General features: G+C 44.5%; 1 protein-coding gene across 7 annotated transcripts in view; it reads right to left on the reverse strand.

Moving 5' to 3' along the window:
* The window catches only part of mcf2a (MCF.2 cell line derived transforming sequence a), a 182,359-nt gene that overhangs the window by 89,900 nt on the left and 68,585 nt on the right, over positions 1 to 23,874 (reverse strand). The window contains exon 1 of one of the 7 annotated variants that reach the window (XM_087991854.1): positions 19,760 to 19,905. The exons of the other annotated variants lie outside the window; for them this stretch is intronic. Coding sequence (XP_087847980.1) covers positions 19,760 to 19,816 — 57 coding nt within the window. The 5' untranslated portion in view covers positions 19,817 to 19,905. Of the gene's footprint in view, positions 1 to 19,759; positions 19,906 to 23,874 lie in introns of those variants that run through there. 7 annotated transcript variants of the gene reach the window in all.

Genomic DNA, 23,874 nt, shown 5'->3' on the forward strand with positions numbered 1-23,874 from the left:
GCACCTCTGGGCCACCCGGACGAACCAACCCAACCAACCTGTGGCACAGCATTTCAACTCCCCCTCCCACTCCACCGAGGATATGCAGGTCATTGGACTCATCCACCGCCAAACCACAACAACCCGACGGTCGGAGGAGGAGCGTCTTATCTTCCGACTGGGAACCCTCCAACCGCAGGGGATGAACTTGGACTTCACCAGTTTCTTCATCCCCCCTCCCCCCACCTTGTCTCAGCCGGATCCTTCCAGCCCGGCACCGCCTTCCTGACCTGCAGTCTTCTTCTTGACCTCTCCGCCTCCATCCTACTCCGACCTATCACCCTCACCTTGACCTCTTTCCACCTATCACATTTCCAACTCCCCTCCTCCAAGTCCCTCCTCCCTACCTTTTATCTTCTCCTGCTGAACACTCTCTGCTCATTCCTGAAGAAGGGCCTGTGCCCGAAACGTCGAATCTCCTGTTCCCTGGATGCTGCCTGACCTGCTGTGCTGTTCCAGCAATAAAGTTTCAACTTTGATCTCCAGCATCTGCAGACCTCACTTTCTCCTCCTCCTAATAAATGCTGGCCTGACTAGTGATGTTCACATTCTGTGAACAAATATTTTTTGAAGAATCACTGGGGTCCCAGCACAGACACTGATAAATCACAGTGATGTGTGACACGGTGTAGGATTTAATGAACAATCTGCTTAGAGAGAATCACACAAATCCCCTTTACTAGCTCCTGATGAATTGCACAATGATGTAACCACTGTGCCCTATTGATCATAAAGTATAAAGATGCATGGAGGCAGTGGAGCTGATTAAGTGATTTTTGTTTCATTTCAGTGGTAGTGAGCTATTATGATGCTTGTGTATATTAAGTGTGCACCATAACCTTATCCCAGGGAGTGGTGGACTGTTGCCAGCAATGCCTTCAAGGGAAAGACAGATGAGTCTGGACTGAGGCAAATATCACATCATATAGAAGGCCAATGATTTTAGACAAAATGTTAAAGTAGGAGTTGTATAGAGCTATGGTGAGACCACACCTGGTGTACCATGTCATCTCTCATCTCTTCATTTGAAAAGGGACACTATTGTGTTAGAATCATTCAATGAAGGTTCAGTGCTGTTACAATAGGGATAATCTTATGAGGAAAGGTTGAACTTTTTAAATAAAAAATAGAATCCCTACAGCGTGGAAGCAGGCCATTTAGCCTATCAAGCCCAAACCAACCTTTGAAGAGCATCCCACCCTATTGCTATAACTCTGCACTTCCCATGGCTAATCTACCCAACTTGCACATCTTTGGACTGCGGAAGGAAACTGGAGCACCCAGAGGAAACCCACGCAGACACGGGGAGAATGAGCAGATAGTTGCCTGAGGCTGGAATTGAATCTCGGTCACTGGTGCTGTGAGGCAGCAGTGCTAACCACTGGGTCACTGTGCTCCCTAAACCACTGAGCCCACACCCACTCAGGACAGAAGAATGAGAATGAAACTTATTGAAACATTCAGGATGCTGAAGCAACTGGATACGGTGGATGCTGGGAGGCTGTTTCCTTATGGGAGAGATGAGAACTGGGGGATACAGTTTTAAAATAAAAGGTCTCCCTTTTAAATACAGAGATGAGGAGGATTTTTTCTCTGAAAAGTTCATTACTTTGTGAATTCTCTTTCCCATGAAGCAGTGGAGGCTGGATCATTGAATTTATTTAGGACTGAGTTAGACCGATCTCTGATAGACATAGGAGCCGAGGATTATTGGGTAGATAGGAAAGTGAGGATGAGACCACAACCAGATCAACTAGCAACCTGGATAAGGATAGTTCAGAGGGCCAAAAGGCCTACTCTTGCTCCTAAATCCTATATCTCCACAAATCTCACGTCAGTGTGATCTCTTCGCCTGGTTTCATCTCCTGTAGGGGTCAGCATTTTTCTAAATACTTTTTCTCTCCTCCTAGTTACAAATGACATCTCACATGGCTGTGATTCTGACCAAGGTAAACATTCCTTTCCTATCCTTCGGCCAATCAGCAGTCTTTGATACTCTCTCCTGTGTCGTCCTACTGCTCTCAGCCTGGTTCCAATCTCATTGATCAAATCCTGGCCAGGTACACAGGGAGGTGATGACTGGTTTTATCACAAGACTATTAATGTTCTGGGACCTGGCTTTGAATCCTGCTACGGCTGATGTTGGAATTTGAATTCAATGAAAAGAATCTGGAATTAAGAGTCTCATGATGACCACGAAACTGTTGAAACCATGAAAACCCGTCTGGTCCACTGGTGTCCTTTAGAGAAGGAAACTGTTGTCCTTACCTTACACGTGGCTCCAGACCACAGCAATACATGCTTGACTCTCAGGGGTCCCATGAAATGAATTAAAAAATAAATTCTTATAATGGTGTTTCTTCCTGCTCCCACACCATTACCTGTGACCCCCCAGAAACAGATCTGTGGCCCACCCTATTTCCCATCTGGGTGCTTTTGGGACCTTACAGGGTTGTTTGGAATCTGTACAGGAATGCTTTGGGATTAATGAGATTAGATAATCTCTAAAATCAAAATCTCTAAACTTGCGTCGTGTGCAAATAGCTTGGCTTTATTCTGTTCCCTTTGTTTCTTTTATTGTAAGAAACAAATCTGCAACATTGCACCCAAACGTTTCCATAACAGACCATCCCTTTAAAACAAAAAACAAACTGTGATCTGACAAACAAGATTTCTGCCGGAATCTGACCTGTCCTGTAATAACATCAGCTGAGATGAAGTTGTTGGTTGGCTCGCTGAGCTGGTTGATTTCTTTTGTCTCCCTCCTGGGTGATATAGTGCTGTGTAGTCACCGGATGAAGCTCTGATGTTGTGATCTGCTCTGAATTTACACGGTTCTGTCTGTTGTGGTGGGTGGTTTAACTTTCGGTTGTGTACTGCAGTGGTCTGCAGATGGGGTCTATTTTAACTTGTTTGTTAAAATGAATACCAGGCCTCCAGGAATTGCCAAGCTTGTCTTTATTTCGCCTGTCCTATATCGTAACATTGCCCAAGTGAATTGGTGCCCTTCATTATCAGTGTGTATTGATATGAGGGTGAGTTGGTACTGAGGCTTTGCTGCTCACTGATGCTCGTGTATTCTGGTAGCGAGTTTCTTGCCTGTTTGCCAATAATGGGTAGGTATCCTGTTGGCTTCATTCATTGATGCTTGGCATACAAATAACATCAAGAAAGCACTGTGCCCTGTAACACACTGACCACCCTACTCTACATTAGAAACATCACTGAACTAACAACGAGACTTCTACATGCTCTGGGAATAATGACAGCACACAAACCCAGAGCCATGCTTCACCAGCTACTCCCCAGGACAAAAGAGCCAATACCTGCAGCATGCAGCATGAATGTGATATATAAACTGTGAGAAACATTACATAGGACAAACGGGCAGGAAACCTGCCATCAAAATACATGAGTATCAGCTAGCAACCAAATGACATGACCAGTCCTCCTTTTGACAATGAAGGACACCAATTCACTTGGACAATGTGACGATACTGGGACAAGCAAAACAAACATGACTCTCCTGCTCCTCGGATGCTGCCTGACCTGCTATGCTTTTCCAGCATTACACACTCGACTCTGACCTCCAGAATCTGCAGTCCTCACTTGCTCCCAGGCTAAACAAAGACAAGCTCGGGAATTCCTGGAAGCTTGGTATTCATTCACCGTATCCACAAACAAACACATTGAACTAGACCCCACCTACAGACCATGACAGCACAAAACCAGAAGTATAAGCACCCACCACAACAGACAGAACGTAAACATTTGGGGCATATCACAAAATCAGAGCTTCATCCGGCGACTACACAGCACTGAAGATGTCATCCAGGAGGGAGATGAAATCCTTGCAAAAAAATTAATCAACTTGGCAAACCGAACAACAACTTCAAATGCCTCACAAGCTACATTTCCTCACTAAAACCTTAAACCAGCTGAGGTCATACCACAGGCTCAACGGCAGCTGGACATTGAAGAACGGAAGAGTTAGTGGTTGAATTAGAGTTAGCAATATGGGTGACTCTTAACCGGCCTCTAAGATGGGCAATAAATGATGACCTAGCCAGCGACACCCTCATTCCATGAATGAACGAAAAAAAAGCTCCACAATCAGAAGGAACAGTGAAGAGACCTGTTTTGGTTCCTTTCTCTTACTTTCAGACAGCACCTCACCTGCTCCTCCTTCATTTCTTTTCCTCCTCCCATCTCCATTCCTTTCGGAGTATCTCAATTTCACTCACCTTCTGCTCATTATTTCACTTTTGTTCTTTTTCCACTCTCCCTCCATTTCACCTCATTAAAACCTATTATATTTTTAACAATCCCCAGCTCCAATGAAAGACCATCGACCTGAATCCTTAACTTGATCTCTCTTTGCTGATGCTCTGAGGCCCTGTGGGTATCTCATTTTGCCTTTTGGTTTTAGACATTGTGCAACCTTTTGCTAATTTGGGCTCTGAGATGAACTTCCAATTATTTATTTTGATTCGATTTATTATTATCGCATGTACCTAGGTTCAGTAAAAAAATTTGGTTTGCATGCAATACATGCAAGTCATACCATACAAAGTACATTAGGGGAATAGAGCAGAGCGAGGAATACAATGTTATAGCTGCAGAGAAGGGGCACAAAAAGTGAGATCAACATTAAATTTAACATTTGAGAGGCCCTTCCCCGAATAACGGGGAAGAAGCTGCTCTTGAATCTGTTGGTACGTGTGTTTAAGCTTTTGTATCTTCTGCCTGTATCTTTTGTATTTTACTTGCTCCGTCACTAAAACTGCCAACTCTGAGCTGGGTAGCATTCCATGACTCTGTCCCGGCCTTAATGTATCTGCTGCTGAAAGCCTCATCAATGCCAATGCTGTCTCTAGACATGTCTATTTCAATGCTTGCCTGGCCCCTCTCCTTCACACTCAGTAAATTTAAAGTCATCCAAAACTTTGCAGTCATGTCCTGACTTGCATCAGCCTTATTCATTAATCAGCCCTGCACTCACTGGAGCAGTTCAACCAGTTTGAAGATGGGCACTGGGCTCAGAACATTCACTCTGTTTTCTCTCTGAATAGATTAGAATTAGAATTCCTACATTGTGGAAACATTTAGCCCAACAAGTCCACACTGATCCTCCAAAGAGTAACCCACCCAGACCCATTCACCTACCCTATATTTACCTCTGACTGATGCATCCAACCTACACATCCCTGAACTCCTCAGGCAATTTAGCTTGGCCAATTCACTAAACCTGCGTATCTTCAGATTGTGGAAGGAAACCCACGCAGACACGGAGAGAATGTGCAAACTCCACACAGACAGTCACCCGAGGCTGGAATTGAACCCGGGTCTCTGGCGCTGTGAGGCAACAGTGCTAACCACTGAGCCACGTGTCACCCTGATGCTGCCGGTTCTGCTGAATTTCACCAGCAATTTCTCTGTTTCTTTCAAAGATCTCTAGTATATTTGTTTTATTACACTAGCTGAGCTATAATGGCTTCCAATTAAGCAACAAACCTGATCTTCAATTCAACATCCTTGTTGTCAAAGTCCTGCATGCTCTCACACTTCCCCACTCCCTTCCAACACTGCACCGCACCACAATATCCCTTCGATATTCCCACTTTTCCTCGCTGCATCGTTGGTACCTGTGACGTCAGCTGCCTCGGCCCTACATTGCTGACACTCCCCTCCTGGACCTCCTATATCTTGACCTTTCTCTCCACATTTAAAGATGTTACTTAAAATTTACCTTTCAAACAATCTTTTGGTCACCTGCTTTAATATCTCTGTGGCTTTGTGTTAAGTTTTGTTTTTATAATACTCCTGTGAAGTGCCTTTGACATTTCATGATATTAAACATGCTATGTAAATACAAGTTGTTGTTGTTTCAAGCCAAGCCAAAACCGTGGGGGGCATGGTGGCACAGTGGTTAGCACTGCTGCCTCACAGCGCCAGAGAACCGGGTTCAATTCCTGCCTCAGGCGACTGACTGTGTGGAGTTTGCACATTCTCCCCGTGTCTGTGTGGGTTTCCTCCGGGCGCTCCGGTTTCCTCCCACAGTCCAAAGATGTGCAGGTTAGGTGAATTGGCCGTGCTAAATTGCCCATAGTGTTAGATGCAGGGATAAATGGGTCGGGGTGGGTTGCGCTTCGGCGGTCGGTGTGGACTTGTTGGGCCGAAGGGCCTGTTCCCACACTGTAAGTAATCTAATCTAATTCAATGCTCATTTAACACAACACTGGTCATTACCAGATATTCAACAAAAACAATTCGGCAGTGATTGGTCTATGGTCTGTGTCTACATTGGGTCACTGCACTGATTTAGACAGGGGAATACTCTTCAAACATGTCAAAATTTGTTTATTTTATAAAAGCACATCAAAAATTGCCATCTTTTTTGCAAGTTTGTGAAGGTTTGTAGCTCAGGCTGAGGTTAAGGGTGTAGGTTTGCTCGCTGAAGCAGGAGAGAACAGCTTCGCTTCACTTGGAGGTCGCCACTGATGATGTTACCTCGCCAGGTAATGAAACGTCTGGATACCAAACCTACAGCTCAGCGAGCAAACCTACACCCTAAATTGCCATCTCTCCAGAAAGCAAGAGTGAGAACACTGGGGGGGGTTGGCGGCGGAGGGAGAGAGGGACAGAGAGAAAAAGTATGACAAATGGGCGAGTGAGTGCACGAAAGCAAGTGAGTGAGGAGAATGAAAGAGAGCAGCTAGCAATTATGAATATTCTAACTACGGTCTGACATCTGAGGTTAGAGTCCATGCAGCCCTAGCCTTTCCTTTATCCTCTGGTCACTACAAACCAGATTCCAGTCCTGAAACATGCAGCAATACAATCTCCCAGTGGAACATCTGTCGGGCATTGGTAGTGTTCCTGTCTCTGAGCTAGAAGCTCTGGGTTCAAGTCCCATTCTAGGACTTGATGACTCAGGAAGGTGCATTTTTAACACAATCAAATGGATTATCAACTTGCAAATTGGGGAAGCAATGGCCCAATGGTATTATCACCAGACTATTAATCCTGAAACTCAGCTAATGTTCTGGGGACCTGGGTTCAAATCCTGTCTTGGCAGCTCCTTGAAAGTGGAGTCGCAGGTAGATAGGATAGTGAAGGCGGTGTTTGGTATGCTTTATTGGACAGTGTATTGAGTACAGGAGTTGGGAGGTCATGTTGCGGCTGTACAGAACATTGGTTAGGCCACTGTTGGAATATTGCGTGCAATTCTGGTCTCCTTCCTATCGGAAAGACGTGGTAAAACCTGAAAGGGTTCAGAAAAGATCTACAAGGATGTTGCCAGGGTTGGAGTATTTGAGCTATAGGGAGAGGTTGAATAGGCTAGGGCTGTTTTCCCTGGAGTGTCGGAGGCTGAGGGGTGACCTTATAGAGGTTATAAAATTATGAGGGGCATGGATAGGGTAAATAGGCAAAGTCTTTTCCCTGGGGTCGGGGAGTCCAAAACTAGAGGGCATAGGTTTAGGGTGAGAGGGGAAAGATATAAAAGAGATCTAAGGGTCAATGTTTTCATGCGGAGGATGGTGCGTGTATGGAATGGGCTGCCAGAGGATGTGGTGGAGGCTGGTACAATTGCAACATTTAAAAGACATTTGGATGGGTATATGAATAGAAAAGGTTTGGAGGGATATGGGCCGGGTGCTGGCAGTGGGACTAGATTGGGTTGGGATATCTGGTCTGCATAGATGGGTTGGACCGAAGAGTCTGTTTCCATGTTGTACATCTCTATGACTCTAAGTCTCTAGATGGTGAATTCAATAAAACATCTGGATTTTAGAGTTGATGATGACCATGAATCCATTGTCAATTGTCAGGAAAATCCCATCTGGTTCACTAATGCCCTTTAAGGAAGGAAACTGCCATCCTTCCCTGGTCTGGCCTTCATTTGACTCCAGACCCACAGCAATTTGGTTGACTCTTAACAGCCCTCTGCCCAAGTAGAGATGTGAAATAAATGCTGGCCTGGCCAGATTTCATGAGTGAATTTTTAAAAATCCATCCAACCCACACCCTTGGTCAGTGAGACAGAATCCTGGTCATTCCTGTGATGTTCAGAATGTTGAAGAATGTCTAACATGAATCTTGTAAAAACATCTATCTGTGTTTCTGCATTTTGGATTGTGCTCCAAAATGGGAAACAAACTGTCCTAAACCAAGAGCTTGGGAAGAAATCGCTGCACATTTTAAAAACAAGAACTCATTGTGAGTTGCGTTTACACTGTTAACTTGTTTAAGCTGTGACACCATAGTGGGTAAGGGTGCAGAACAAACTTTGCTCAGAGACAGACTGTTGATTTGATCTTCAATCAGCATCAGTTGTGAGGGGCTAGACATCATCAGCATGACAATGACTTTCTGATTGGAGGGCCAATCGGAGTGCAGACAATACAGAGGGAAGAAGGTCTCTAGAATGCAAGAGGTAGTATCCTTCACCTTCTCTCTTTGCAGTGAAATTCTACCTGTTCTATTACCCTATGGTCTTTGTATGGTATGATCTACCTGTACCCCACACAAAACAAAAGTTTTCACTGTACCTCAGTACGTGACAAGAATAAATCAAATCAAATCAAATAGCCAAGAACTGAAGGTAGCTCCCAGCATTTGCTGTTAGCTGACACCTCTCACCAGTGACTGAAAGACTGAACATTCAATGTGTCAAGTGCTTGTGACTTTAGCAGATCTGAAAATAAGGGGAAGGACTTGGAAGAAGCAAAATGAACATTTCGTCTAATTCTGAGGACTGGTACTAATGAACTGTGTTTCCCCAGTATTGTTCCCTCCTCCCATAACATACATGTTTGTTCTTCTGTGTGTGTGTGTGCACATACACATGTGTGTGTGGACATGTAGAAGTTTAAAACAGAGCTTAAGCTAACAGATTTTAGTTTCTTGTGGTTCAGATTGAATTATTGTAATTAAAAGAAATTATTGGATATATACAAAAACCCAATCAGTAGTTTCTGTTAACCTGAGTAAACTGGGGAGTTGCAGTGATTTGATTATTTTTTTCTGAAATCTTTGTGAAAAGATCCGCAGTAGTGGGGCTCGAGTGTTGTAGTGGGTTGTAACATTATCTGTAACTTCAGACCACAACACACGTGTGAACGTGCTTGCCAATTCTCTGACACTCTGTGAGACTCACAATTCCAGTGCGTGTATAAACAGGCGAACAGATTCAATAGCAAAGAAATTACTTTTGATAGTGTTGCTTTCTACCCCTGAACACCATCATATCAAATGTTATTGGACATTTATATAACTTGAGCATTTATTGATTTATTTCAGACATGCTCATGGTACAATTTAAATTGCAGAGAGAGAAATTTGGTACAAGTTGTCGGACACTTGTCTCATCAGCAGTAACTCAGACTCCTATGCTTAAAGATTATTCCCTTAGAAATATTGGGTAAGTATAGTATATAACTGCAAAATATTGGGTAAGTATAATACATAACTACAAACTATCGGATAAGCATAATATATAACTGCAAAAATCAGTGACTGAGTGGGAGCTATTTAGTGAGAAGTACTGAAAGAATATGTACATTGATATAAATTCATGGAAGCAAATTCACACCAATTCTGTGCCACATCATAGTCTAATGACAGAATCATGGAGAGGTCATTGTGAAAAGCACAGTATATTACACCAGCTGTTTCCCACCTTCAAGCACAAAATCTTCAAGTGGCGTGCCCTATTTTAGTCAGTTCTTGGACGTGGGTATCACTGAGAAGCACAATAAAGGCTTCTTTATTGGCCATCCTCAGTTCTCCCAAGAAGGTAATGTTGGAGATTTGTGCTGTAGCAGGTTTGACATTATTCCCTGGCCAGTGTGGCCTCTTGAGAGGGCAGCTATGTTCCTGTGTCTCTGGAGTCTCAGATACCCAGACTGGGTAAGGGTGGCAGATTTCCTTCCAGAAAGAATTTTGGGAGCCCGTTAGCTTTTAGTGACAATTCAACATCTTTATGGTAAAGCAGCTCAAATCACCAGATGGTAATGATCAAACTATACAGGGCACCATTCAAACACAGAGCTCTGGTCAAACTGCACAAGGTTCCATTTAAACTCTGCAGCAAGTCTCGTCACATATAAAAAAGTCATATTATGAGCTTTCAGTCAATACTTTTAAAAACTGGATACAAACCAGTCATTAAAATGTTTGCCGCTAATCATGTCACCTTTGGTAGCTGATTAAATACAACCAACATCTCAAACAAATACTTCATTCAATGTAGGCATCCACGGCCATCTGGGCAAGTCACACCTCTCTTTGTTTAAGTATGGACCAACACAAACACACAATTTCCAAACTGGCTGCTTCATTGCTGCATGTTGCACAAGAGGAAAGGTTAAAAACTCAATTTGTGGTAGGTGAAAGTGAACAGACATTATCAACCTTTCATTGTGGGATAGTGGCTTTCACTTCCGAATAGACTGGGTAAATCTCATAGTTGTTAGATCACAATGTAGAGGAATAGGATAGAATCCCTACAGTATGGAAACAGGCCCTTCGGCCCAACGAGTCCACACTGACCCTTCAAAGAGTATCCCACCCTAACCCATTCCCCTGTTCACACTTCCCTTGACTAATGCACCTGGCATCCCTGAACACCATCGGTACTTTAGCACGGCCAATTCACTTAACCTGCACATCCTTGGATGGCAGGAGGAAACCCACATAGACATGAGGAGAATGTGGAAACTCCACACAAATCAGGCCCAGATCTCTGGCACTGTGAGGCAGCAGTGTTAACCACTGAGCCACCGTGTCACCCTCCATGTAGGTCATGGAATCAACATGAACAACACATCATAGAATTCCTACAGTGAAAACAGGCCATTCAGCCTATCGGATCAATACTGAACAGCATTCCATACTGACCCATCCCCCTACCCCTGTACTGCCCATGGCTAACTCACCTAGTTTGCACATCCCTGGTTATATGGGCAATTTAGCATGGCCAATCCACCCTAACCTACACATCTTTGGACTGTGGGAGGAAACTGAGTCACCTGAAAGAAACCCACACAGGCACAGGGAGAATGTGCTAACTCCACACAGACAGTCACCCTAGGGTGGAATCAAACCCAGGTCCCTGGCGCTGTCAGGCAACAGTGCTATCTGTGCCACCCAATTTGGAAAAGACTTTATAAGACCGTGAGGCAATGGAGCAGAACTAGGCAATACACCTCATTGCCTTTGCACAGCCAATGAGATGGTGGCTGATTTGATAATCCTCCACTGCACTTTCCGTCCTTTTCACTACAACTTTGGATTCCCTATTAAAACCAAAAGGACTGTGGATGCTGTAAATCAAGGACCAAAATTGAAATTGCTGGAAAAACCTGCAGGTCTGGCAGTATCTGTGAAGAGAAACCAGGGTTCACGTTTCAGGTCGAGAAACCCTTCCACTTTCACGTTTTGGGTCGAGCGACCGTTCCTCAGAACGACCCAATGCTGTCAGAGTTTCCATCAATTTCTATTTCTGTCCATCCCAGTCTTAAATATACTTAACGACCCAGCCTCGACAGCCCTCTGATAAAGAGTTCTACAGATTAATGACCCTCTATAAAGAAAAAATTCTTCCTCCTCTCTGTCTTAAATGGATGACCCTTTACTCTGAGACCATAAAACTATAAGAAATAGGAAGAGGAAGCCATTCAGCCCATCGAGCCTCTCCACTATTCAGCAGGAGTACAGCTGATCCAACGTTCCTCATGTCCACTTTCTTGCTGTTTGCCCATAACCCTTGATTCCTGACTGATCAATAAACTATTTAGTGCAACCCTAAATATGCAGAAGGACTCTACCTGACAGCTCTCTGTGGAAAGGTGTTTCAAAAACTCAATCCTCTCAGAGATGAAATTCCGCCTTATCTCAATCTTAAGGCTGCTGCCCTTTAATTCTGGGAAGATGCACTCTGGTCCTTGACTCTTCCATGAGGGGAAACATTCTCTCACATCTACCCTGTCAAGCCCCTTAAGAATGTTTCAACATCTCTTTCTTCTAAACTTCAGTGATTAGAATTCCAATCCGTTCAGCCTTTGTTCATACAACAATCCCTCCACACCAGGGACAGTCCGAGTGAACCTTCTCTGAACTGCCTCCAATGAAATAGCATTCCTTATGTAAGGGAACCAAAACTGCTCTCAGTCCTCCAGATGTGATGTGAAGATGCTGATGTTGGACTGAGGTGGACAAAGTTAAAAATCACACAAAACCAGATTATGGCCCAACAGGTTTACTTAGAAGCACTAGCTATCGGAGCACTGCTCCTTCGTCAGCTAGTACAGACAATCCTTTATCCAAAATTCTAAAATCCGAAAAGCTCCAAAATCCAAAGGTGTTTTCCTGAAGTTTTTTTCTCATTAACAAGGTTGTTTGGCATGCAAACAGTTAAAGCAACTTCACACCCATTCGGCTCACGTCACTCAGATGTGACGTAGCGGCATAGCCCAGCACTTGCAGGCACCAGTTCTGTCTCAGTGATCATATTAATCACAGGTGGGTCTGCCGTTCGGCAATTTTTTTTTGTATTTTACTATGAAAATATCATTTAATCCTTTATCTGAAAAATTCTGAAATCTAAAAGACAGCTAGTCCCGAGGGGTTCGGATAAAGGATTGTTTACCTGTACTTCCAAGTAAACCTGTTGGACTATAACCTGGTGTTGTGTGATTTTTAACTTACTGACGATGTGGTCTCACCAATACCTTGTAATTGTGAGAGAATAAGTAACCCTCATTATTAATCTCACCAAAGTCTTCAAGCTGAATTGTTGAAAATGGATACAAAATCAATAGGATAAGGAAGGGTAGTCCTCTTTCGATATTGAACAACTTCAGAGAGTAGCTGAGAGTCAACCACTTTGATGTAGAATAATAGTCACACAGAGGCTAGACTGGGATCTTCAATCATTTCTTCTTTTTGTTAATACTTTAAATCTGAACCCTCTGGTTCTTGATCTGACACCAATGAGAATTGTTCCCATTTCAATTAAAGAGATGCCTCTTCGAAAATGGAGGAATTTGAGACATGGAGTATGGTGGATCTACCTCAGGGGTGATGCAGGGGGAGTTTGGGGAAAGAAGTGACCAAGTGACTTTGGAACCATTCTTGTAAACCACTTCCATGCTTTCTCCCACATGTTTGTCTCCTCCTGAAAGTGAGACACCCAGAACTGTACACGATACACTGAGTTCAGCATCACCTCCCTGCTTTTGTGCTCTGTGGACCTAGTAATGAATACTGGAGCTATATTAACAGCTCTCTCTACCTGGCATGCTACTTTAAATGATATATTTGAATGATACACCCTGATCTCTCTGCTCCTGCCCACTCTCTGGAGTGTGATTCATTAATTTATACTGTCTCTCAATATTCTTTCTTTCAAATGGATTGCCTCATACTTCCCTGCACTGAACCTCATCTGCTCACTCCCCATTGACTCCACCACCTTGTCAATGTCCTTTTGAAACTCTACAAAGTCCTCCTCATTACACATCTGCACAATTTTAAATTGTCGCCTGCACACCATGATCCAGATTATTCCTATACATCAGAAAAAGCCAGGGCCCCAATACCTGGGGAATTCCAATACAAATCTTCCTCTCGTCCAAAACATTAATCATTATTCTCTCATTTCTATCCTTCAGCCCATTTCATATCCAGATTGTCTCCAGAAACTTAAACATTCTTTCTCAGGTCCTATGGTATTCAGCATCTTTTTGAAGTTCATGTACACCACATCAACAGCATTACCCCCGCCAGCCCTCTCTGCTGCCTATACCTCAAGGTGAAACTAAAAGCACAAAATGGTGTAGATGCTGGCAGTCTGAAAAACTAAGATCATTGGATCTAGTAAAGAGTCACAAGACCTGAATCAGGTGTTTTTCACAGTAGAACGATTGCAACATTAACACAAAATCGTCAAAATTGTTACCAAGCTAGAAAAGAGATAGACAGAGAGAGAGAGTGAGAGAGAAAGAACTATGTAAGCAAAATTCTTGGAGTCTGGGCCTGCAGAAGAATACAGTAGATAATGAAGGTGTTGGTTAGCTCGATTGGCTGATTTGTGATGTAGAGTAATGCTAATAGTGTGGGTTCAATTCCAGCACTGGCTGAGGTTACTATGAATTTTCAACGTCTCCCCTTACCTGAGGTATAGTGACCCTCAGGTAAAACCACCACCAGTTATCACACACCCCTCTCTGATGAAGGAGCAGTCCTATGGTCTTTTAGGATTATGGCAATGGTATTTTTATAAAACATATTACTATTCTTATTTTTGAAATCTGAATTGTTTTAAAAGAGAGGCATATGGATGTGGGTTGGTTTTGTGAAAGTGTGGTGTCATGTTGAATAATGTATTTCAATTTTGCTTCGAAGTTTCAAAGAACACTGTCACATATATAATGACAACGGCGCTGCATATTATTCATAATGTATGAGTCAAATTCCAATTTCTTCAAGTGCTATACCTCATCGGACAGCTCAAATATGTGAACAATGTATCTGAGTGAGTCATTTTACTCTTATTATTTCTTTAGGAGATCTGAACATTGTTGGCTTGGCCAGAAATTATTGCCCGTCTCTAATTGTTCCTGAAGAGATAGTGGTGAGATGCCTTCCTCAACCGCTGCAGTCCACTCAATCCCTTAAGGCTGGTTACCATTCAATAATGTCATGGCCAATCTGTATGCAACTCCATTTGCCTTCTCTGACTCCTGACCCTGGCTTCCTGCACACCTTCAGTGAAGTTCCACTAAGGATCCCACTTTTAATGAGATGTTTTACAATCTTCCAGATTTAACACTGAGTTTGACAATTTCAGATCATTACTCCTGCCTCTGTACACTTTGTCTTGAATTCAGCCAGCAGCTGCTGATGATTACTCTGTTACTTTCCCTTACACCTCCTTTAGACGCATATCGAAATCAAAATTGTGCAGATGATGGCAATTCGAAACAAAACTTGAAAATGTTGTGAATACTCAGTAGGTCTCGAAGGTCCTCTGTCTGAAAGGTTCACTGTTTCTCTCTTCACTGAGACTGCAGAAATGCCCAGCAGCCTCCATGAAGAGAGAAACAGTTCATATCTCAAATGGATGGCCTTTCTGACCAGCTACATATTCCGAGCACTTTACATTCACTCCACAGCCATTGACATCCCAATCCAACAAAAAAATCTACTGATCTCAGTCCTGAAATCCCTAATTATCCCCCCTAAATCTCTGCTATTCTGCAGCAGGGAGTTCCTGATTGTCACTAACATTTGTATGAAAGAATATTTCCTGAATTCATTCCTAAACAGCCTCGCACTATGTTTAAGATTACACACCCTTGGTGCTCTCTCCTTTAGAGGCAACTGTTTCTGTTAATCTGCTCTGTCAAACCCTTATATATATATGTTCACCCCCTCAGTCAGATCCTCTCTCCACCTTCTAAACTCACAGGAATACAAACTGTGCTAATGTAACCCATACTTAATAATTTAACACAGCCCACACTCAGTCATTCTGGTGAATTTGTTCTGCACATATACCAAGAAAATGGGTTTTGCCTGAGGTTTGGGGTTGCAAAACTGCAGATGAAATCTAACACTCTGTGTAGTAGAAGTACGATTCATGCTCCACTTTGTATTCCGAAATCCTTTGAAACAAGGACAAATATTCCAGTAGTTTCCATGGTTACTCACACATCCAATTACTCCTACCTCCATCAACCCACTCAATACCATTGGAACTTAATAATATGGAGGACTTGCCTTTTACACTGCATTTATAAACAACTTCCTGAGGCTGTGTAGAGTACACGGAAATATAGAAAATAGGAGCAGAAGTAGGTCATTCGGCCCTTCCAAACTGCTCGACCATTCATTATGATCATGGCTGATCATCCAACTCAATAGCTTGGTCCCACTTACCCCGATATCTTTTCATCCTTTCCCCGAGGACAATATCCAACTCCTCCAGTGATGCTGCAAATTGTACATTTGAAAGGCAATCATTGACAAGCCCAGAAGCTAATTTATGCAACAGCAAGATCCTACAAGCACCAGACTGGCAATAAGCTCACTGACTAATCATGATGATTGAGGGATAAGTATAGGTGAGGGCACCAGAGGTGGTCCCACTGCTCTCCTCACACACTGCCATGGGCTCCTTGATGACCAACTCAGAGAGCAGACAAAGCCTCAGTTTCATTGGTCCAACTAAAAGGCAGCGAGTCTGACAGTGCAGCACTCCCTCAGTTACTGCACTGGTCTTTACCCTCGGGATTCCAGAGTGCGATCTGTACCCACAAGATCCTGGCACGGGTGAAGGAGGCAGAGAGATGCTAATTAATCCTATTGTGATTTTGCATGCAACTTAACCAGATAGAGAAAGAGAGAGAGAAAAACTGGATGCAGAAAGAAAAGGCCTCCTGTATTTGTCCTGGATTAGTGGTGCTGGAAGAGCACAGCAGTTCAGGCAGCATCCAAGGAACAGCGAAATCGACGTTTCGGGCAAAAGCCCTTCATCAGGAATAAAGGCAGTGAGCCTGAAGCATGGAGAGATAAGCTCGAGGAGGGTGGGGGTGGGGAGAAAGTAGCATAGAGTACAATGGGTGAGTGGGGGAGGGGATGAAGGTGATAGGTCAGGGAGGAGAGGGTGGAGTGGATAGGTGGAAAAGGAGATAGGCAGGTAGGACAAGTCCGGACAAGTCATGGGGACAGTGCTGAGCTGGAAGTTTGGAACTAGGGTGAGGTGGGGGAAGGGGAAATGAGGAAACTGTTGAAGTCCACATTGATGCCCTGGGGTTGAAGTGTTCCGAGGCGGAAGATGAGGCATTCTTCCTCCAGGCGTCTGGTGGTGAGGGAGCGGCAGTGAAGGAGGCCCAGACCTCCATGTCCTCGGCAGAGTGGGAGGGGGAGTTGAAATGTTGGATCACGGGGCGGTGTGGTTGATTGGTGCGGGTGTCCCAGAGATGTTCCCTAAAGCGCTCTGCTAGGAGGCGCCCAGTCTCCCCAATGTAGAGGAGACCGCATTGGGAGCAACAGATACAATAAATGATATTAGTGGATGTGCAAGTAAAACTTTGATGGATGTGGAAGGCTCCTTTAGGGCCTTGGATGGAGGTGAGGGAGGAGGTGTGGGCGCAGGTTTTATAGTTCCTGCGGTGGTAGGGGAAGGTGCCAGGATGGGAGGGTGGGGTTGTAGGGGAGGGTGGGTTGTAGGGGGGCGTGGACCTGACCAGGTAGTTACGGAGGGAACGGTCTTTGCGGAAGGCGGAAAGGGGTGGGGAGGGAAATATATCCCTGGTGGTGGGGTCCGTTTGGAAGTGGGGGAAAAGTCGGCGGATGATTTGGTTTATGCGAAGATTGGTAGGGTGGAAGGTGAGCACCAGGGGCGTTCTGTCCTTGTTACGGTTGGAGGGGTGGGGTCTGAGGGTGGAGGTGCGGGTTGTGGACAAGATGCGTTGGAGGGCATCTTTAACCACGTCGGAAGTGAAATTGCGGTCTCTAAAGAAGGAGGCCATCTGGTGTGTTCTGTGATGGAACTGGTCCTCCTGGGAGCAGATCCGGCGGAGGCGGAGGAATTGGGAATATGGGATGGCATTTTTGCAGGAGGTAGGGTGGGAAGAGGTGTAATCCAGGTAGCTGTGGGAGTCGGTGGGTTTGTAAAAAATGTCAGTGTAGCCAACAAAGAGACAGGCATAGCTGGGGCCCATACGTGTGCCTATGGCTACCCCTTTGGTCTGGAGGAAGTGCGAGGATTCAAAGGAGAAATTGTTAAGTGTGAGGACCAGTTCAGCCAAACGAATGAGAGTGTGTCTCTTTGTTGGCTACGTAGAGCAGTTGATCTTCCGTAATTACTCCGGCACCACTCCCCACCTCTTCCTCCGCCACATTGATGACTGCATTGGCGCCACCTCGTGCTCCCGCGAGGAGGTTGAGCAATTCATCAACTTCACCAACACATTCCACCCTGACCTTAAATTTACCTGGACCATCTCTGACACCTCCCTCCCCTTCCTGGACCTCTCCATCTCCATTAATGACGACCGACTTGACACTGACATTTTTTACAAACCCACCGACTCCCACAGCTACCTGGATTACACCTCTTCCCACCCTACCTCCTGCAAAAATGCCATCCCGTATTCCCAATTCCTCCGCCTCCGCCGGATCTGCTCCCAGGAGGACCAGTTCCACCATAGAACACACCAGATGGCCTCCTTCTTTAGAGATTGCAATTTCCCTTCCCATGTGGTTAAAGATGCCCTCCAACGCATCTCATCTACAACCCGCACCTCCACCCTCAGACCCCACCCCTCCAACCGTAACAAGGACAGAACGCCCCGGTGCTCAGCTTCCACCCTACCAACCTTCGCATAAACCAAATCATCCGCCGACATTTCCGCCACTTACAAACAGACCCCACCACCAGGGATATATTTCCTTCCCCACCCCTCTCCGCCTTCCACAAAGACCGTTCCCTCCATGACTACCTGGTCAGGTCCACACCCCCCTACAACCCACCCTCCCATCCTGGTACCTTCCTCTGCCACCGCAGGAACTGTAAAACCTGCGCCCACACCTCCTCCTTCACCTCTATCCAAGGCCCTAAAGGAGCCTTCCACATCCATCAAAGTTTTACTTGCATATCCACTAATATCATTTATTATATCCGTTGCTCCCGATGCGGTCTCCTCTACATTGGGGAGACTGGGCACCTCCTAGCAGAGCGCTTTAGGGAACATCTCCGAGACACCCGCACCAATCAACCGCACTGCCCCGTGACCCAACATTTCAACTCCCTCTCCCACTCTGCCGAGGACATGGAGGTCCTGGGCCTCCTTCACCGCCGCTCCCTCACCACCAGACGCCTGGAGGTAGAATGCCTCATCTTCCGCCTCGGAACACTCCAACCCCAGGGCATCAATGTGGACTTCACCAGTTTCCTCATTTCCCCTTCCCCCACCTCACCCTAGTTCCAAACTTCCAGCTCAGCACTGTCCCCATGACTTGTCCGGACTTGTCCGACCTGCCTATCTCCTTTTCCACCTATCCACTCCACCCTCTCCTCCCTGACCTATCACCTTCATCCCCTCCCCCACTCATCCATTGTACTCTATGCTACTTTCTCCCCACCCCCACCCTCCTCTAGCTTATCTCTCCACGCTCCAGGCTCTCTGCCTTTATTCCTGATGAAGGGCTTTTGCCCGAAACGTCGATTTCACTGCTCCTCGGATGCTGCCTGAACTGCTGTGCTCTTCCAGCACCACTAATCCAGAATCTGGTTTCCAGCATCTGCAGTCATTGTTTTTACCTCCTGTGTTTGTCCTGCCCAGTTAACAATTGCAGGAAAATGACCAATGCAGCAACTGGGAATATGTTGGCCATTGCAGTGTGCCCAAGCATGAGTTAAAGATTCAAAATTCAACGTCACAGCGCAGTGAGTTAAATCTCCCAGCACCTCAAACACACACATGCACTCACATATGTAACATGAGACAAAACCAAACGGACGCCTCTACAGATCCCATGTAGAAAAGGTGTCCAGACATCACTGAGCAGCTACTGCGGTACTAGCAGCTGTTACTTTCTGCATTAGCAGTGCTCAGTGTCTGTGTGTTAGTGCAGTCAGTGCCGCAGTCTTTATCCTTGTGAAACTGGGGCTGTGCAAGGGGAAGGGGTTTAGCCAGAAGGACCTTACCGCATTTTTCTTAGACTTGGTGTTGCTTCTTTGAATATCTGCTCCTGACATCTCCATTTACTGGCCCGTCGACCGAGTGTGAAATCGGAGCAGTACCGGGGGGGTACTCCAGACTAACCTCCCTCCCAGCTTCAATGTCTGACTGCGAGCGAAACAATCCTGCCTGCATTATTTTAGCCCCAGCGCTCCCGTGGTTAATTTCAATTTATTAACCAACACGTTCTCGCGATCTATCTAATCCGGACAATCTTCACACAGGAAACTGCTCCCTAAAAAAAAGGCTCTGACTCCAGTTTTAAAAACAATGTTCACAGACAAACACGTGCACACACACAAATTAGTTTATTTCAAGGGAGATGTCATATTTACACTGTGCTATCTCACCCAGAGAGTTACTACTCATCAGTGGTAACTTACAAACAATTGTATACATTATTCTGTAAACATAACAATCCCTCACATTTAATGGCAGAACGTTTGCAAATCCAAATGTGAACTTATCGAGAAAACATTCTGGCTATTATTTATTATCCTTAACATTTAAATTGCCATTGGCTGAAAACTTTGTAAATACCTACAATTTCATTCTTTCTTGGGATGTAGGCATCGATGGCAAAGACTGATATTTCTTGCTCACCTTCAACTGAATGACTTGCTGGAGCCATTTGAGAAGGCACAGCACCCAGATTGCCACAGTTAATTCAAAGGGACAGTTCACCACCACTTTCTCCAGGGCAACTAAGGATGGACAAGCAACCCATGAGTGAATTAAGTAAAAGACAGGGAAGAGTGAAGCAGATTGCTGCGGATCTGGAGTCACATGTAGGTAAGACGGCAGATTTCCTTCCCTCACAGACAAAAGTAAACCATTTGTTCAGCAATGGATTGATTTATAATCAATTTTCTAAGACCAACTTTCAATTCCAAATTTAATTTTTAAAAAAATCACCAGCTCTTGTGGTGGGATTGGAACTCATGACCCCCAGAAGATAAAGATTAGATTACTTACAGTGTGGAAACAGGTCTTTTGGCCCAACAAGTCCACACTGACACACAACCCACCCTGACCCATTCCCCTACACCTAACACTACAGGCAATTTAGCATGGCCAATTCACTGACCTGCACATTTTTGGACTGTGGGAGGAAACCGAAGCACCCGGAGGAAACCCACGCAGACACGGGGAGAATGTTCAAGCTCCACACAGACAGTTGCCTGAGGCAGGAATTGAACCCGGGTCTCTGGTGCTGTGAGGCAGCAGTGCTAACCACTGTGCCACCCAAGTTGGACATCTCCATTATCAGTCCAGTATCTCCACTGTCCCCCCCATAGAGTAACCTGGCAACAAGTGAGAACAATGTCTTTCTCTCAGGTCACTAGGGTCATTGTGGTGTGGTGGCAGTGCCCCTACCTTTAGACTGGGAGACCTAGGTTTCAGTCCTACCCTGCTCCAAAGTATATTGTAACATCTCTGAACAGGTTGATTAGGAAAATATTGCAGGTATTCCGTGCTCATTTCTGTGTCAGAACCTCACGCAGTCAGATGTAAGGATTTTGCACAGTTTTAACCTCCAGGGTTTTAGTACTTTTATAAAAATAATTACAAAGAACTTGAGCATTAACAAAAATGTTTCTGAAACTTGCTGCATGGAAAGTTTCTTTGTTTACTTTCCATATGTTTCAGCTTAATAGACCTGGTCCCTTCTATTGAATAAAATCAGCCTAGTCAGTGAGTTTACACACTAATTTAACTGCTAATATAAGACTCAGTAATAGGGTGGATGTCATTGAAAATGTTCGTGAATTTGGTGCAAAAAAGGCTGAGAGGTGACTTGATAGTGGTGCACGGGATGATGACAGGCATAGATAGACTGGATAGCCAGAGACCTGTTCCCAGGGCAGAAATGGCTATCACGAGGGGGGCGTAATTTTAAGTTGATTGGAGGAAGGTTTAGGGGAAATGTCAGAGGTAGGTTCTTTACTCAGAGAGTGGCGGGTGTATGGAGTGCACTGCCAGAAGTGGTAGTAGAGTCAGATACATTAGGGACAGTTAAGTGACCTTTGGATGGGCACATAGATGATCGTAAAGTAAAGGGTATGTAGGTTAGTTTGATCTTAGAGGTGGATAAAAGGCTGGCACAACATTGAGGGCAGAAGGGCCTGTCCTGTGCTGTGCTGTTCTCTGCTCTACATAACAGCACCAGTTTCAGTATTTATTCTGGGGTGGCTGGTATTCTCATTGGTGTTTCCACAGCAGACTATGACCTCCAAAGGTTCACTCTCTACCACACCAGATTATTCTTTTAAAGCATTTACTTAAATACTTGATAAAGCTTCAGAATCTACATTTCTCATTTTGTTTTAGTTCTCAGGAGATTTCCCACCCCAACTGCTAATCACAAGGCAATTTGCACATTGAACCCCAGAGCTTTCCCTTCCTCTCTCCCCAGGAAAAGGCTATCCTGGGGGCATGAGCACAGTTACTACACAGATACATACAACAGAGAAAGGGCTATTCAACCCAATCATCAGTTTTAGCGTTTATGCTCCATATATGTCTTGCTATCCTAGCTCATTTCGCCCTATGATCATTCCTCTCTTGAACAGGCCCAAAAATGACCATCAAAATGAAATGAAGTAAATACTAACGATACTGAAGAATTCATCTTGCTTCTCTAATATTTATTAATTTTTAAATACTGTGAACTGTATACAGATAATCCAACACAAAATAAATATATACCATAATGAATACACCATATGAATATATATAAACATATACCATCCTTCAAAATCACACAGACTCTTTAACAAACTATTGCTAACAGTCTGTTTATAGAAGCACGATACTGTGGATGCCGGAAATCTGAAACAAATACAGAGACAGCTGGAGAAACTCAGCAGGTCTGACAATATCTGTGGAGAGAGAAACAGACATGTATGGAGAGAAACAGAATTCTTCTCTCCAGATGTTTCAAGTCCGGTAGGACTTTTTTCCAAAAGTGAACCTCTGAAACACTTCCTGCTGCACTTCCCAGCATTCTCTGAGTTAAGCCAGCCTGATTAGAGATGTTGCAACACACCTCTGGAGCAAGTCGTACTTGAAAGCAGACCTCCTAGCTCAGAGATAGGGACATTACCGCTAAAGTCATCTGTTTCTATAACATCATCATATATATCCTGATCATCCTCAACATCATGAGCAGCAGTGGCATTTGTAACTTTGACATCATCAGTCCACAAATATATGTTCTCTATATTGTTGAGACATTTGATGTTCATATTTAGGATTAGGAATTACTTCTGATAATATCAAAATATTAAATACACTGTTGATTTGCCCTTGGTAAGATTTGACACTGACAACATTTATATGTGTAGTTAATACTAAAATTAGCCACATCAAACTACAAATAAGCTCAAAGTCAACACAGCCTCAAGAAGGTTAGTATGTGATTTTTCCATATTATTTCACATAATGTGGGCATCACTGGCTAGTCCAGCATTTAGAACATAGAACATAGAAAAGTACAGCACAGAACAGGCCTTTTAGCCCACGACGCTGTGCTGAGGATAAATCCTAATGTAAAATAAAATAACTTAACCTACGCACCCTCAATTCACTGCTATCCATGTGCATGTCCAGCAGTTGCTTAAATGTTCCTAATGACTCTGCTTCCACCACCACCGCTGACAATGCATTCACAACTCTCTGCATAAAGAACCTTCCTCTGATGTCCCCTCTATACCTTTCTCCTAGTATCTTAAAACTGTGACCACTCGTGCCAGTCAATCCTGCCCTCTGGTTATTGACTCTATCCATTCCTCTCATTATCTTGCATATCATTTGTTGCCAGATCCTTAATGCTAGGGAAAAGGTGATGGCCAGCCACTTCCTTGAGCTGCTGCAGATCCTGGGGTGTAGCACCACCCACAATGCTGCTATGAAGAGGCTTCAGGATTCTCATCCAGTGACAGTGAAGGGACAGTGATATATGGTGTGTGGCTTGGAGGGGAACTTGCTGTGGTGGTGTTTCCATGCATCTGTTACTCTTGTCCTTCCAGATGGGAGCAGTCATGTGTTTTAAGGATGTTATCTTATAAGCCTCAGTGAG

Source organism: Chiloscyllium plagiosum, unplaced genomic scaffold (genome assembly GCF_037043375.1).
Source record: "Chiloscyllium plagiosum isolate Xiang-an unplaced genomic scaffold, Cpla_swu_hap1 HiC_scaffold_11, whole genome shotgun sequence".
NCBI lineage: Eukaryota > Metazoa > Chordata > Chondrichthyes > Orectolobiformes > Hemiscylliidae > Chiloscyllium > Chiloscyllium plagiosum.